Source organism: Centruroides vittatus, unplaced genomic scaffold (assembly GCF_030686945.1).
Source record: "Centruroides vittatus isolate TY-2023 unplaced genomic scaffold, ASM3068694v2 contig_884, whole genome shotgun sequence".
Taxonomy (NCBI): Eukaryota; Metazoa; Arthropoda; class Arachnida; order Scorpiones; family Buthidae; genus Centruroides; species Centruroides vittatus.
In genome coordinates, this window is record NW_027122576.1 from 1,015,654 (window position 1) to 1,032,815 (window position 17,162).

Consider the following 17,162-nt stretch of genomic DNA (forward strand, 5'->3'; position numbering starts at 1 on the left):
AGAATTTTACTATAAAAATAGATATGTATTATATCAATGGTGCAGTTTTCTTTATATTGCTTTAAAAATCAATTCTTTAAATATTTCTTCAAAAAAATTGATGAGACTTCATAGGTTAAATCTGAAGAAGTTAACCGATGTTTTTTTGTCTGGACCGCATTTCATCAGAGACAAAAACTACTGAGTGTTATCTTCATTATTCTTTATTCACTATGCATTTCTGGTGCAAGATTTTTTTGTGTAACTTGCACCCTTCGTCGGGTGTTACATTTCTACAAACTGGTATAAATACAATAACTATAGTGACTATTATGGAAAAATTACAACTTTACAAATTATAACTATTATTATAACTTCCATTATTTGGATATATTTACACAATATATATGGAAACCTGTTTTATGTTTAGACATACAGCTACGCGGTGTTGATGTTGCAGCCCCTAAGGCATTTCTGACAAAAAAAACATCGGTTAACTTCTTTGGATTTAACCTATGAAGTCTCATCAATTTTTTTTGAAGAAATATTTAAAGAATTGATTTTTAAAGCAATACAAAATAGAATTTTATGTTTTTACGCTTTATTTTGTTTTTTAAATTCCATTAAAGCAAATATATTTGTATTTTTAAATTTGTGGGTCTTTTATTAGTGTATTTTTTATTGTTAATATGATTACTAACAATTTGGATAAAAATATAAATCAAGAAGATAAACAAGAAATTATATTTTGTTTAAATAAACTCATAAATAACATCACAAATAAACATTATTAACTATTAATGATTCCAAAAGTTGATAATTTTGTATACAAAAAAAGATTTCAACAACTTACGATTTCATTTCCTCACGTTTACTTGCAATTATTTATATAAATCATTTATTATAAACGATCGCTTAAGATAATGCTCAGAAATATAAAATATAAATATGCAAAAATATGCATCACCAAAATCTGAACATGTTTATTACACAACTCAATATAAATTCTGTCAACACAAAGACCATATTTCACAACTAACATTGATTTATCTTAATTCATTTACTGAGAAAATACTGAACAAATACAAATTATATTCATTTCCAATTCCTCAGTAACAGCAGATACATTGATTTTTTTCTTTTATCTGAGTCTTAATATCATATTGTTTGTAGATGTCAGTTCTCTATTTATAATTCAATTTGCACACTCATAATAATGTTGACATAATTTTGCTTCATTAGAAGTTGGCATGCAACAACAAATAAAGTTGGTTTATTTAAAAAGTATATGTATTAAAGGTTGTAAGGAAAATAAAAGCAAAACTGCAGCTATCTTAATAGATGAGAACTGTTTTCAAACTATCTTAATCTGATTTCATCTCAAATGAGTTTTGGAATAAAGACAACATTTCCCAGGAGTTTCTTCAATTTGAAGTAATGGAGACTTACATAAAAATATAATTTTTATGTAAGTCTCCATTACTTCAAATTGAGTTTTGAAATTTTCATGGCACAAATAATATGCAAAAAAACTTCAAATATGAATGCAAGAATCTGTTCTAATATAAATTTTTATAAATATAAGAGCTCTAAATTATATATTTTAAGTTTTATAAATGATAATTACAAAATTTGTAAAAATATTATACTATACTCTTGCTAATCTGACCATTCCTTGCACTGAAGTGTACTAGATTACTGAGAGTGTATAGACCTAAAGGCAATAAATGATGTGATCAGAACCAATCTTTTTCGGAAGCAGGAGGACAAATAATATAGCGTGTTTACATACAATATTGTATACAGGAATGAAAACTGCGGAATAGAAAAACAGCAGGTGTGATATCACTAGCATTTTCATGAAAACAGAAGTAGGGGAGAGCGGGGCTACAAGTTCCGTTTTTTAATCAACCTTATATTTTGTTAAGGAAACATAATTCTAGCATAAGTATTAAGAGATTAAAATTTAGTAATATATCTAACTTTGCTATAAATACAGTTTTTGGGGTTGATTTTTTTGTAAGTTTTTTTATAATTAATAATACAATACCTAAAGTCGGAAAGTAACAACTTACCCCGGTTCGGGGCTAGTTGTTAACAGGGTGGGGCAAGTTGTTACAAGATCTATGGAAGGTGTAATATGTAAAAAAAAAACAATAATTTGTTTAACTAAGTATGTATTTACAGACTAATCAATAATATCTTATCAATAATTAGTTGTTTTTCTTAAATTTATTATAAAGAAAACATTTTTACGTTTCAACATTTATAACTTTTACTTAAAGAAAAGGGGAGAAAGGAACATCCTTTCCGAGTTCTTGTATAACACCAGAAGTTGCAGGCAAATTTACAACTCCTGATGACCCTGGCTGATCCAAGATTTGTCTTTCGTCAGTAAAGCTTACATTTAACAAATACTCTGCTAACTTGTTTTTCTGTTCCTCAATAAAGACCAATCTTACTTTTTTGTAGCCAATCGCAGCGTTTTCTACTTTAGATTTCAACTTCTTTACAAATCTATATAACGTCATATGACAAATATCTAATTCTCTGGCAACAGTTTTTATTTTTTAACCATCTTTAATAACTGCACCTGCAGCTCTTTGCATCAACTCCTGAAATACAGAACCCCGTGTTGTTTTTCGAACATAAGTTCGCATACTGCAAAAGGAAAAAAACATTATTTTTACTGCATTACCGATACAGATGAACTGGGGCAAGTTGTTCCAAGGTCACAACATGCCCCCAAAGAAGGGAACATCTAGCCCCGATAACACATGGGTTCAAAACAGCAACTACTAGATTAGGTTACGAGACATATACGATTTTAGCGTAGTATATCAAGATACTCGATATATTTTTGAATAAAAATACCAAACAACTAATCGCTAATTATTTAAATTCACCAGATATACCAAAAATATCAAACACGAAAATATTTACTTATGTGGATCAGCGACGTACAGGCTCTCTTTCCAATGTACCGGACGTCACTAGCCTGATTAAGATAGCTGCCGTCGGTGCGCAGAAACGTTCGATTTCATGACATATTTACTAATTATATATATATTTTTTCCTTGTGGAGCTATTTCAGTCGGAACAACTTACCCCGGGAACTTTTAGCCCCGCTCTCCCCTAAGTACATAGGCAATCACACTGGGATATGACAGATAATTGAGAGGCTGAATTAGCAAGAGTGTACTGTATTTGAAATAGTAAATGTTGTAAAATAGTAAATATATCAGTATTACAAGGACAACCTTTTATCATGTCACATCTTTGACCTAGAAAGTATAGAATAAGAGCAAAAGCTTTTTCAAACACTTAACTTAGTTTAATATCTAATGTAGTTCGTATTACATTTTTGTTATTAACTGTATTCTTATGCTTTTTTAACTCAATAATCCTGTATTTATAGGTATAGTAGTACTATACCTATAAATATAGGATTATTAAGTTAAAAAGCATTATATTTTTGTTTAATACATGTTAAGAATTACTAAACCTGAAATCAAGATGGCTAAGTTAAAAGAAACATTAAACTGTTTCTTCAGATGTTGTTAGTGCAAAATAACACATCTGAATTCAATGACTGATGAATTATTGCTAAAATATAAAATACATTTCTTACTTACAAAGAGGTTTATATTAGCAAGTTTGCACATTGTTATTTCTTTTATGCTTACAAAGTTTATAAATAGTCTAATATTGAACATCATAGATAACGTTTGCACAATAACTTGTTATATTTTGAAAATGAGAATGTTGGTGATGATCAATTGCTCTTGATCACTTTATTACCTTAAGATCATGAAATTTCATAAATTTCTTTATCAAAAGGATATATTTTCTATCAAGTAATCTTAAATTATAAAATTTGAATCTAACAATACAAATATATCAGATTCTACCAATTTAATTATAATATGTAGTGTAGTATGTGTTTCTTACCTCACTACATATTTTATAACATATTACAGAATGCACACTCCTTCACAATTCATTTCATTATTTAAAGTATCCTCTCAAACATTATTAAACCATTCATAAATAGAGGTAACCCCCGTATAACACGGCACTTCTATAGCACGGATTCACTCTGACATGGTTTGAGAATTGGGTAAAACCTTCGTACAACATGAAATGTAATAAATTTTTACATACTTAAGTACTAATAGTTCACGAAAATTATTATTTTTGTGAACTATTTGTACTTAAGTATGTAAATTTTCTTTTCCCGCCTTCTGTCGATACACATGGCCCCTCTTGAAACTTGTTCCAATGTTGCCAGATCTCCACGTTTCTGCTTTTGATGTTGCCAGATGTTTTTCCCTTATTCCATACTTGCTTTATTCTTCATAAGTGCTTAGCACCATATAAGGAAATTTATAAGGATCTTTTAACTAAAAGCAAGCAATTTAAAATTACATACGTTTTGCAAAAGGTAAAGCATGGATCTGAAGATAATGCAGAAAAATGTTCAGAGGATAAGGATTACTTGCCAAAAAGAAAACACCGTCGGTTAATAGTGCTTAGTGACGATGAAGAAAACATTGTTTAATTTTTATTAATATGTATCACTTAAGAAAATTTTAATAAAGATATTTATCTTAATTATGAAAATATAATAACATATTTTTTAATTTTCAGAACCTAACCCCCCTGTTTCGTATAACACGGATTCGCATAACACGGCAATTTTTTGGAACATAACTCCCGTGTTATACGGAGGTTACATGTATTGTTCTGTCTTTCAACATAATTTCTTCTCTTTAGTAGCCATGTTTGATAAAGTGACATCAACATTTTACTATTGTAATTGGTTCTGTTATAAGTAGCTACTCCAATTGGATACTGTTACAACTTTATTTTATAACTTAAGCTTACAACAAAATATTTTGCTTATACTTTATATTATTATGGTGATTCATAAGGTTATAACAAAAATACCAATGTGCAAACTCATTACTATGTAAAACATTTGACATAATTATTTCATTAATAAGTTATACACCTAAATAATAACTGAAATTAAATAAAATATAATATTGATTAATTTTTTATACAGTGAAATACTGTTGTAATAAATATAAGAATAATGATTTGTTAAAGTAAAGAATATTTTTTTAAATATTTAAATTGATAAAAATATTCTTGGAACAATATTAAATCAAAATAATAAAAGTTCATTCAACTATAAAAAAATAAATCAACATGACTGATATATAATCTGATGTTATACATTGAAATGCTTTGACTATCATCTTTTCAAAAGTTTGGTGAATGTAATAAAGTCTGTTTAAAATTCCCAATTAATGATACTTATCTCATGCATTAAAACAGCAAAAATTGTTTATAAATATTATTTGTAATTATATTTGCAACAATTAAAGATGATTTTAAGGAATTCTGAAATTCCATTCTCAACGTACCATAGTTCTATCTCCTTCTTCCGCTTCTCCATATTTCTTCATCATATTTACTCCTAAATTTATAGCTTGGCACCAAGTTTTAGGACTGCAATCGGTTTCAAATGCTTGAGCAGCACCAGTAAATAATAATCCGTATAGACCACCGGAACACCCACCCATGGATATCTCGGCACAATGCGCAAGTCTGAACAATGTTTCTTTTGGATACGATGTAGGAAATTTGTTTAAATTACTCAAAATTTCTAAAACAAACAAATAATGAAAAATTTAAGAAATTCCCGAGGAAAATCTACAACATAGATTAACAAAATATATACCTTCAGCTCCTCTTTTCAAAGTTGATCCACAATCACCATCTCCACCTTCTTTATCTAATTCATTGAGTTGTCTTTCACTAGATATTATTGCCTGACAAGCAGTTTGCAGTGCATGATTAAATAAATCACAGCCAACTAAAAACGAATGGAATTATTACTCTTATTTCTATATGATACAGCCTTCTTGTGTCATAAAAAAGAAATTGCATTATTAAACAGATAATAATTTTCTCATGAGATGTGACCTAAATTCCTATATTTCTATCACTTTCTCGCTAAAAATAAAAAAGCATTTAATGTATTTTTGTCTACTTCAAAAATCAATTAATGGTTGCAGACAAGAAAAAAAAAATCAGAAAATTTAGTTAATAATAATAAATAATTTATATCTGCAACAATTTATAAAAATCATTATATTAATACTATGTAATATATAGAATGTCAGTACATGATAATGATTTGAATAATGTATCAGTAAAAGAAAGTCAAAGTGAAGTTGTAACAGCATGGCTTTGTCTTCGGCACAAAGCCATGCTTTAACATTTGTTTATCTTAATCATCTGTACTCATACTGGATATATGAGAAAATAAAGATCGAGAACCTATTAAAAGGTAGAGGGGAATAGGTTCAAGTTAAAAAGTACTGACTATTTTGATTTAAGGAGACCATATTATATGAATAACCGTATATATTGTGGTCAGGACATGTAGACAAATTGAGTTAACACAGTTTGACTTAGCACGGTTTTACTGTATGCTTGACAAAGATGAATCTTGTTAAGAAAACAATGCATACATAGTTAAAAATAATTACTATATTTGCAGGAAAATTTCAATTGATTACACAGAACTTTGAAGACAATTTAAAATATAAATAATAATAATCTACTAATCTTAATTTGTCATAGAAACTTCAGAAAATCTGTTTATAAAATTAGAATATACAATACCTGTAAAAAGTTTTCAAACAGCAACAGCTATGCAAACATTATTGATTGCAAGAATTTTTTTATTTTGTAACAGAATCCTAGAGTAATAAAAATTCTGGAATTTATTTCTAATGATAAGAGCTTTTATTATGCAAAATATCACACTGAAAAAATAATTCAGAATATAAAAAAAGGAAATATTGTCTAATCCTTGTCTGGAAAAAGTTTTCAAACAGTAAAAAAATGAAATGAAAATTCTTTAGTATTATGTTGGGCCTCCTTTGGCCTTAATAACAGCTTTAATGTGGGATGACACTGATTTAACAAGTTCTGAGCAATAGTTATCATTAATTCCCTCCAACTCTACAACAAAGTAGCCTTCAATTCTTCCTTTGTGGTAGGTCATTTTTTATCCACTAAAATTTTAGGTTTAGCTCACAGATTTTCAATAACATTTAAATCAGGTTTGTTTGGTGGCCAAGGTAAAAATTTAATGTTTCTCTTTTTCAAAAATTCTTTTACATTTTTCAAACAATGACAACTTGCATTATCATCCTGGAAAACAACTTCCTCACCCCCAAATTGATTTTCCACTACAGGAATCAGTAAAGTGTCCAAAAGTTCTTCGTACAATTTGTCATTTGCAGTTTCTTTTAGACCATGTAGTTCATCCTTGCCTTTTGCTGACAAGTAGCTCCACATCGTAAGACCAACTGGAAATGTCTTCTTACATAAAATACATTCTTGTCAAAACTTTTCATCTGCTCTGTGCCTTACAAATTGTCCGGCATTGTCTCTGAATCCAACACAGTCTGTTTTCATCTAAAAAATAGTGAGGTTTAGGCTGAAGTTTTAAACGCAAAAACGTGTACGTCGGACGTTTGGTGCCGCTTTCCTGTAAGCCTAGAAGTTTGACAATGGCGAGCACGATTCCACTGACTTTACAAACGCTGTAAGGAACTGAGTCCGAACGTTATTTTTATTTTATTATTATTTCCGTTTTATTTATCTTTTGTTTGGGGTTTATGTTTATTTAGGACGAAGGTTCCCCACCACTCTCTTGTTAGTAATGAAAAAATGAAGATAAAACAACTCACGGAGAAATAAGCGCCTGCAGGAAAAATCTTGCGCACTTGCGCTGCCCAGCGGAAGTAACAGTCCGCAGAGAAAAAAATGGAGGGGGGAGTCCCCACATTCACTAGTAAAGAAATACTTGATAAACCGTCTTAACATCTCCAGAAAATTATGATAAATACTTTGTAAACGGTTTATAAGCTTTGTCAGAAACTTAAAGCTGCCAGAAAAGAAAATTAATGTTAGCAACTAAGTATGTAAATAAGGGGAGTAACTCAGCTGAAGTGTGACGTCACCTCACAGTATAAAACCCGTACGTTAACCGAAGAAGGAGAGGTGAATTCCAAATCGAGGCGACTTTGAGAGAGAGGTGAATTCGAAAGCGAAGTATTTTCTGATAGAAGTCCAGATTGATAATTGGACGATCCAAGGTGTTAAAGAGGAGTTCGATTGACGATTTGACGATATCGAAGGGATTGAGGAAATAGTTTCTTCGTATAATGAGATGACAGATAGACATTTAATTAGTAAGAGATTTTGTTCATAGTTTCTAAGAATTTGATTTGTCAATTTTCAAAGGGGAATTACTATTAAGTTAAGCTAAGTAGCTAAGTTTATTGTCGGGTTGACTTGTTGATTTTCGTTAATAAATTTTGTTTGGATTATTGACATTTGTACGTAGTACGTTCTAGTTGCTAATTAAATATATTTGAACTTTTTTGATTTGACTTGATATTTATCGTTATTATTACTAATTTTTCGGTGTACGCTTAAAAGCCCAGGCCTGGCAAACTAATCTCGAATCCGCGTAAAGTACCCGTTAGGTTAACGGAAGATTTACCGACCGCAATTATAGTCGGTTTCCTAAGATACTAAAAATAGTACTTTACAACGCCATTGTCAAACTTCTAGGCTTATGGGAAAGCGGCACCAAACGTCCAACGTACACGTTTTCGCGTTTAAAACTTCAGCCTCAACCTCACTAATTACTTTCTCCTAACCATCAATGGTCCACTTTTGGCAATCCTTTCCCATTCCATTCATTTTTTCACATGTTGTTTTATTATGGATAGTTTTGTTTTGTGTTTACAAAATTTGTAATCCATCTCATTTAACCAGTTTCAAACAGTACAATTGCAAACATCATGGTAAACTTTCAATTTAACATTTAATGCTTTTAATGTAGCTCTTTGATTTTGTTGCCATATGCATCTTAAGGCACAATCTTGGTTCTTGCTTGTTGTCTTGGTTGGCCATTTCTCTTCAATGTTTTTTACACTTTCAAATTTTTCATATTTCTTCCATGTATAATTTACTGTTCAAATAACACAACCAAGAACCAAACTTCACTCTGCATTTTCCCTTCCAGAATCAGTCACAATTTGGTTTTGAAAATCCTCACTGTATTCTTTAACAGGGCCAATTTTAAAGTAATGTAAAGGCAACAATAATGGAAATAGATGAAAGTAATACTTTCATACTACTAATTTGCATAAACTAATATGGTTATTGTTAGAGATTTCTACTAGATTCAAAAACTTTTTCCCTGAGAGGGGAATGTTTGAAAACTTTTCCAGGTGTTATAGATATTAGAATATATATCATTAGCATATAGAACACATTAGAATAAAAGCTTATACTCTTTCTGAGTTGACATTGAAAGAAATTACCTATAAATTATTATTTTTGAATTATTACACAATATCATTTATAGCTTGAAACTAGTTTTATTAAATTTATATTTCTGTAGAAACTTAATGTCCTCATATTCTTTCTCTTCATTTACATAATCTAACCTGTTAGAAAATATAAAAATGTTTGAACAGGAAGAAGAGAGATTTTTTGATTTGTTATTATTTAAGAGTTTTTGAAGTTCAACTGAAATTAGGTCATTTAATCTACTGCTAACTATTACTATTATATTGTATTAAATACTTACAAGGACTGAGTTTGGGACCAAAATCTTCAGAAACTTTGTTCACAACAAAATCTGAGACAGGTTTTAAAGGTGGTGTTTGTCTCACTTTGTTCTCAGGTAAAAATGATTTTATCCAAGAGGATGCTTCTGTATGGTCATCTGTTATTTTAAAAAAAATGTTTTATCATTACTAATTGATTATTCACTTTATTATTACTTTTAATATAATTAAGTGCAGTACTAAACAGTCTGAATTCTTACGTACCCAAATAAAATAAATCAGTTTTATCTACTTTAAAAACAGTTAGAGAGACACCGGCCATCTCCAATGAGGTAATGAAAGTTCCGCAGTATACTCTAGTAACCACTGCACCAATATTTTCTAAATAAAACATTTCAATTAGTTATAAACTATTCTTATTCGTGAGAGCAAGTAATTTGGCAAGACTTTAATTACCCAAATATTCAACAGCTTCTTTAGTCATAATGTTCATTTCTAATTGAGACAATCCACCCAAGTTATTTACAACAAGACATAAATTATTGCCTAGAAATATATGGAACTAATAAACATATTATATTCATTCTATTATTTTATAAATATCACAAACTATAATTTTTATAAAATTAATTTGTTAATATGTATTATGTCTTTGGAAAATTGATATGTAAAGTTCTTTTGTTTGATTTCATAAATAATCTGTAAATTTTAATAAAAATAAATTTTGTTTTGATATCTTAATTTAAAAAAAAGCATTAAAATATCACATGACATTAATTAACAAACAAATTAATTATAAAATTTAATCATCGTAATTTTTGTTATTAAGTTTTTGATACTGTAGTGCAGAGGGTGCCACAGCACAACTCCGACTTATATTTTTTTGACAGACGACGAGACACACACTGCAAGTCAAATGTCTACATTGACATTAGTCTTTGCCCAGTGAATTGCCAGTTCATCTGTCTTTCTTGTAGATATCAAGTATTCAGTTAAAAGTAAAGAATTAAATTATTTTTTGGGCTGTTGTCTTACTCCAGCCTTACTGTCAGGACAAAGCCACACAGACATGTGGTCAGTGTGGCTTTGTTCTGATGGTAGTCTCTGTCATAGAAGAAGAGTTAGATTAGGCTAACCTACCTAACTCTTCTCATGTTACTGCATACCATGCTAAGCATAGAATCATTTTTTTTTTTACATTATTTTCAGTGAAGACTTATTAATATTACTAAATTGTTTAAACCAAATTAGATTATCTTAAAAATCTTTAAAACAGAGTTTTTTAAAATGAATTCTAGGGTCTTTGAAAAGAATCTAGAGTCAAAAGACTTTTGAACCTTGGCAACACTGAGTAGAATGAATGCTGATTGACTGATTTTGACTCTCAATTCTTTGTTGAATATAAGAGTAAAAGAGATGAACTGTACATCATTTATTTATTCGTTCATCATTCAACCGAATACTTTTTTGCTATTATGAGTCAAGAATCATTTATTCATAAAGCTTGAGACCAGAATGGTTTTCGATATTGGAAAATTTGTATAGTTGCATCTGATTTGGTTTGATCTATTTTAGTAGTTTCACTTGACTTCATTTTTCTTTATGTTGCTTATTTAGAAATTTTTATCAGTTTTGATAAAACTAAAACTTTTCATGTGTCTATGTGAATACTTTTTAAAAATGTTCTTAGGGTATAAATGAATTAAAATATTTTAAAGATATTCATATAGACATGTTAAAATAATTATATATATATATATATATATATATATATATATATATATATATTCACAAGGAGGTGATCTGAACAAAATAATATGTATTCGATAGTACCAAAAAATGTATTTGTATAAATTTTGAATGTGTTCTGGTAAATATGTTAAAAATTGGGATTAAATACACTCAAGGAATATGAAAAAGTAACATCTTTTGTACATATACATACTTCTCATAAAGTTTAGTAACCCAGAGAAAGGGCCTGGAAATAACACTGGAACATTCTCACTGCTTTGTAGAATTTTCCATTTGTAATCTGTGTTGTGTCAATCTGTCTATGGAATTCCCAATACAGGATTCTCAACCTGTATTCCATATTTTTAAATATAATATTAGACAAAATAATAAGTTATTTTATTTTTTCTAAAAATTTCAAATCATTTATTTTGTAATATACTGGTACTAAACAAAAGGTAATAGAGTTTGTGCATTGATATTTTTCATTATAAAATATTTTATTATAACTTTACAAACAGCCATCATGTTATAAGAATAAGCAAAGTCTCTCAGTATAAGCCTACACTATAAGTCAACCATAATAGTCATTTGTTTATAATTGGGCAGATAAGATGTAGCAAAAGATTGACATTAATTTCTCAAACATTGGCTGGCAAAGATATGTGAAATGATTTGTAGAAAATATCTGAAATGCAGTATTAATTACATTTATGTTAGATTACACTCAAATGCCAGTTAACCATGATGTAAACCAGAATGCCAGTTTACACTAGATGTGAGAAAAGTCATTTCTGGTTTACACTGTAATGACCATACAAAAAATTTTTGGGTCAATTTAATCCTTTTCTAATAACCAATCAGAGGTAGATGATATACAATACAAAGATAAAACATAAATCTCCTTTAAAATGATTGACAAGATATTAAAAAACACATACAGGAAAACACTCGACATCGACCTTTTTCTGTAGGATCCGACATCAGTTACTTCATATAGCACTGAAAATCAACACATTAAAAACCTTTTTTATATCCCAGTACGAATAGTTTTAGATAAAAACTAACGTTTTCGACCAAAACTTGGTCTTTGTCAGGCTATTGACCAGTATAAAATTGTAAAACAGTAGTGAAGATCCTTACATAATCTGTTACGATCTTTACGATGTTCTGTCTCGAGTTGGTCTTTACGACTCGAGAACGTCCGTACGATGGTTCGAGGAAAGCTACACCTCCACACTCAACAAGTGAATATTTACAGTTTATTTACACAACAAATATTTACAGGATGTACAAGTTCGACAACATTACATACACTATGCAACAAGGATGTGGCATCTCACGTCGGCTTGTCTATTGGGGACTGTTATACTCCGGGGAACTCAGGTCGCTTTTCGGAGATGGCTCAACCGCGTGGCCGTCCTGTCTCTGCACTAACCCTTCTCAGAGGACTTTCTAAGAAGAGAACGCTCTCTCTACACCTTCAAGGCTTACCTAGTGTCAGAGACTACCACGTATCCGGTCTCTCGCCCTTTCTCCCCGTTTCTCCCGCCACCCTTACAATTTAAGGGATTCTACGGCGACAACTTGCGGCCAATCAGGTTCTTCTTTTCCCCTGGGAGCTTCCAAGACGTCCGCCCTCCTCCGAATGACGTAGCTTACAAACGTGTCCGTCCCTTGTTTACATTTTTCAAGTCGACCAACACGTGGCAAACACATTGACATGTACCATAAACGGAGATGCTACTCCCTTTGTTCTTTCCGGCCGTTTATAGCCCCAACGCCAGGTGGGACTAATTATCTCGGTCGCGTGGCTTTTCGACCTAGAACGCTAAAAGCGAACCTTTACAACAGTATTGACCAGTATAAAATTCAAAAGTTTCGAATTTTATACTGGTCAATAGCCTGACGAAGACCAAGTTTTAATCGAAAACGTTAGTTTTTATCTAAAGCTATTCATACTAGGAGATAAAAAAGGTTTTTAGTGTGTTGATTTATCCTTCTCAGGGATTGTGCAAGAAGTTGGTTTTAGCACTGAAAAGTTTTTTTCAATATCAGCCAAGTTTTTTAATAATATCTTGTCATTCATTTTAAGGAAGATTTATGTTTTATCTTCGTGTTGTATAGAGGGTTGATTGCATTACATAATGCCGAATTAAGAGGCCTATAAAGTAACCTAAATGCCATGGCGTCAGTTTCGATTATGCTCAATCTGATGGCCATGTTGTGAAACTAGAGACCTACTTTGAAGTTTCCACTGTAGAAGACTTCTTTGAAGAACATTCATGTCCAAACGGTCTCATTCCTCCTTACAGGCTTTCCATAAGCCTGCCATTGCTTTTGGACGACGGCTTCCCAGAGCTCGTTTCAATAGACCGAATGCATAGTAGTCCATTGGAGTTGTGTCGGGTGACTTCACAGGAATGCCATCAAATGGGATGGTATGGATTCCTGTTTCCTGTTCCAATACATGGATGAAATCTTGGATCGATTTGGAGGTATGACTGGAAGCTTTGTCTTGATGTACCCATACATTTGTTTGGTCATTTCCGTACAAAGCAGGGATCTCTTCACATTATAGAGGTTCCAAAACGTTAGTCTGGTAGTACATTGAATTAATTTTAATGTTTTTTCAACTTTTCTGATGTTTAGTTTACCATAATAACAATAACCCACAATGACCATAAAGCCTGATGGAAAACTTTCGCAACATTCCTTAAACCATTTTTGGTATGGTCTCTCATCTGATCGTCTGTAGTAAGTTGCCCATGATTTGTTACAACTGTCCATGTACACCCATGCTTCATCAAGCTGACTACAAACTGCCACTTGTTTACTGAAAGATACTTTTCATACAGTTTCCAGCAGTTGGTCTTTCATTCTTGGATGTGACGAGACAGCAGCTTGTAAACTCAACCTTTATGACATTTCTCCAGTTTCAAATTCTTGTGAATGATGGCATGAACTGTGGACTGGGCTATTCCAACACTCTGGGCAATACTTTGTTGGGTTTTTGGATTTGAACTACTGATCAGTCGTCACACTTTTGCCATCATCTCTGGTGTGTGGCTTGGGGCATTCCTTTTTCTGAGCCAAATTGAAACACTTGACGACAGTCCTTGCTCTAGCAAATCATTTCTTTTGAGAACTGACTGTATCCCATATCGTGAAATGTTAAAACCACAATTTTTGCACATTTTAATAATTTGAGTTTGTGAATATTTTGCATCAGAAAGTGCAGTTACATAACCTGTCCAAAAGTCTGAAATTTTAGGTAATATTTGTGATAGATAAACCTTACTTATCAAAAGTAAATCTCAGAATATACAGCAGCACATGGGCCAGTTGCTTTTATTTTACTTCCTACAACTGAAACTATGGGTAATATGCAAATCGGCATTGTGGAATGCGATCAACCGTATGCATATCATCTGCCTCTAGTTAACTATAGAGATTAAATTGACCCAAAAATTTTTTTGTATGGTCATTAAAGTGTAAATACATAAATAATCCTGGGAAAAATATAACTATGCAGTAATTTCGGGTCTCCCTCATTTAAATCAACATGCTGCTCAATGTGTGAAAATATATGTAATTCCTTGCAATTAAAACAGAATATTTACAGTCAACAACTTTATTTAAAATTATTATTTGCTTCATTCTAAAAAATGAATATTCTAAAATTAAACTTTTTCTCTCATTCAAAAATTATTTGATTGATAAATAAATTGAAACATACTGTGGTATTGAATGTATATTACAATTTTTTCATAAAAAGATTTAATGAAGATTACAGAATAATTTTTAAACAAATAATAGGATTATTTTAAATAACACTCATTTGCATGTTAAATAATCTTCTATTAACAAGTAGATAAATGTTTTAAATTCCCAATAATCTACAAAATGAGAATCTATGATGATAAATATAGATGCCTGTGTGCTTCTATCAACATTCATTAGGCTCAATTCTTTCTTAAGTTGAATACTATTCAGAGAAGAAAGGCATAAACCAGCATTTACACTTATGAATAATTTGCATAAGAACACACTAACCATATGAGATATGTGTAAACAATGTTTACACATCAATTTCTCATACAAGTAGAGTGTCCTTATATGAGTTACTTGTAAGTATACTGGTACATGCCACTTTATGCCTTTCTTCTCTAAATAGTGTCAGATTCGATTGTTATCAGAATTAGTGGATTTTAAAATATAATTTAAAATATTTACCAGAAGCAATTTTAAGTCGAGACGCAGAGTCTTCTCTTGTCATGTGATTAAACATTATATGAACAACTTCTGAAGCAGAACAAACCTATAAATAAATTAAATTAAAGACATTTACTAAATTCAATTCACTATTTTGAATATATATTTCTTCCTTCTAAATTATACTATTGAAATTATAGTTTGAAATAAAAATATAAAGCAATTCAATATAATAAACTAACAAATAATATAGGTATTTGATAGCAAGCTTTTCTCACATTCAGAAGAGCTGTATTCTATGAAAGCTATGAATTATGAATAAACATTCTGATGGAACAATTTGCAATCCTTATTTTATCCTTGTCAAACCACTTTATTGGTTGGTATCATGTTTTTTGAGGAATTCTTTCTGCTATTTTTTAAAATCATAAAACAACTGTGATCCCTCTATTGGAAAATTTTGATAATCAGTGAATATTGCTTCTGCAGAGCAACATTCAATGAAAAAACCCCAAAAATTTTTCGAGGGCAAATACACAATTAATATTTTAAAGTAAAATAAAAATTAAAAATATTTACTTTTAGTCTTGAAATTCCTGCTTCTCCATGTATTCCTATAAAAAAAAGATTTATTATCAGTATATTGTATCAAAAATTGTACACTCTTTTATATAATGCTTAACAAATATTACCTAAACCAAGTTCCATTTCATCAAAATTTATTTTGAATAACTTTCCACTACTTGGCGTGCTACAAGCAGAAAGACTGATTCCAATTGTTCCTGAAAAACAGTTTCTAGTAAATTAACATACCAAACATTTTAAAAAATCAAATTAATTTAAATAATAGGAGAATTCAAAATTAATAAAAATATTATTATTCAAATTTTGTCTAATACAAAAATCATTTAATAAAAAAGTTTTTATCCAGGACACAAGTATAAAGTTTGAAAACATTTTTTTGCCACCACCAGAGAGAACTTTATAACATTTTGCACACTGAGACAGAAAAGTAGCTTCCAAATAAAGGTCATCTCCGCCATTAAATTGTTATTTCCTGATGGTGTATGAAGGAACAATGAAAAAGAACACTTTTACAGTTCGTCTAATGAAAATTTTCTTTGTAAAATTTTTTCAAAGTTTAAAAATCATTTGTTTGAAATTTAAATATTAATTAAAAGTATAAAAATCAGTAAATATAATCCCACACATTAATAAAATTATTTAAATATCTGCTTGACCAAAATTTATCTGTTAGATATAAGATAACAATAGAAAACAGATATTGTTTGCTGCTACCACAGCCTTCATGAGATGTTGATGTGTTTCAGCTGGAATTATTTTCCATTCTTCTATGAGAGCATTACTGAAGTCAAACTCTAAAACTGGACAAATTTGCTTGGGTCTTGGTTGGTGCTTTAATTCATTCCAAAGATATTCAATGAAATTCCAATCATTTCTGTGAAAGCTAGTCAAGTTGTTTATTGTAATTCCTTTAAACTATTTTTTTACAGATGTTATTTCTTAGGTAAGAGCATTGTCATTTTAAAATAGAAAAGTCTCTCT

At 30.3% G+C, this 17,162-nt stretch overlaps 1 protein-coding gene across 2 annotated transcripts in view; it reads right to left on the reverse strand.

Moving 5' to 3' along the window:
• Positions 1–17,162, reverse strand: part of LOC136983657 (triokinase/FMN cyclase-like) — a 29,252-nt gene that overhangs the window by 1,190 nt on the left and 10,900 nt on the right. The window contains exons 5-12 of one of the 2 annotated variants that reach the window (XM_067280466.1): positions 16,289–16,378; positions 16,176–16,210; positions 15,618–15,702; positions 10,107–10,196; positions 9,915–10,031; positions 9,671–9,808; positions 5,729–5,863; positions 5,412–5,653 (exon numbers count right to left, since the gene is read on the reverse strand). In XM_067280466.1, the coding sequence (XP_067136567.1) occupies positions 5,412–5,653; positions 5,729–5,863; positions 9,671–9,808; positions 9,915–10,031; positions 10,107–10,196; positions 15,618–15,702; positions 16,176–16,210; positions 16,289–16,378 (932 nt within the window). The remainder of the gene's footprint in view (positions 1–5,411; positions 5,654–5,728; positions 5,864–9,670; positions 9,809–9,914; positions 10,032–10,106; positions 10,197–15,617; positions 15,703–16,175; positions 16,211–16,288; positions 16,379–17,162) is intronic. The other variant, XM_067280467.1, reaches the window with a different exon arrangement.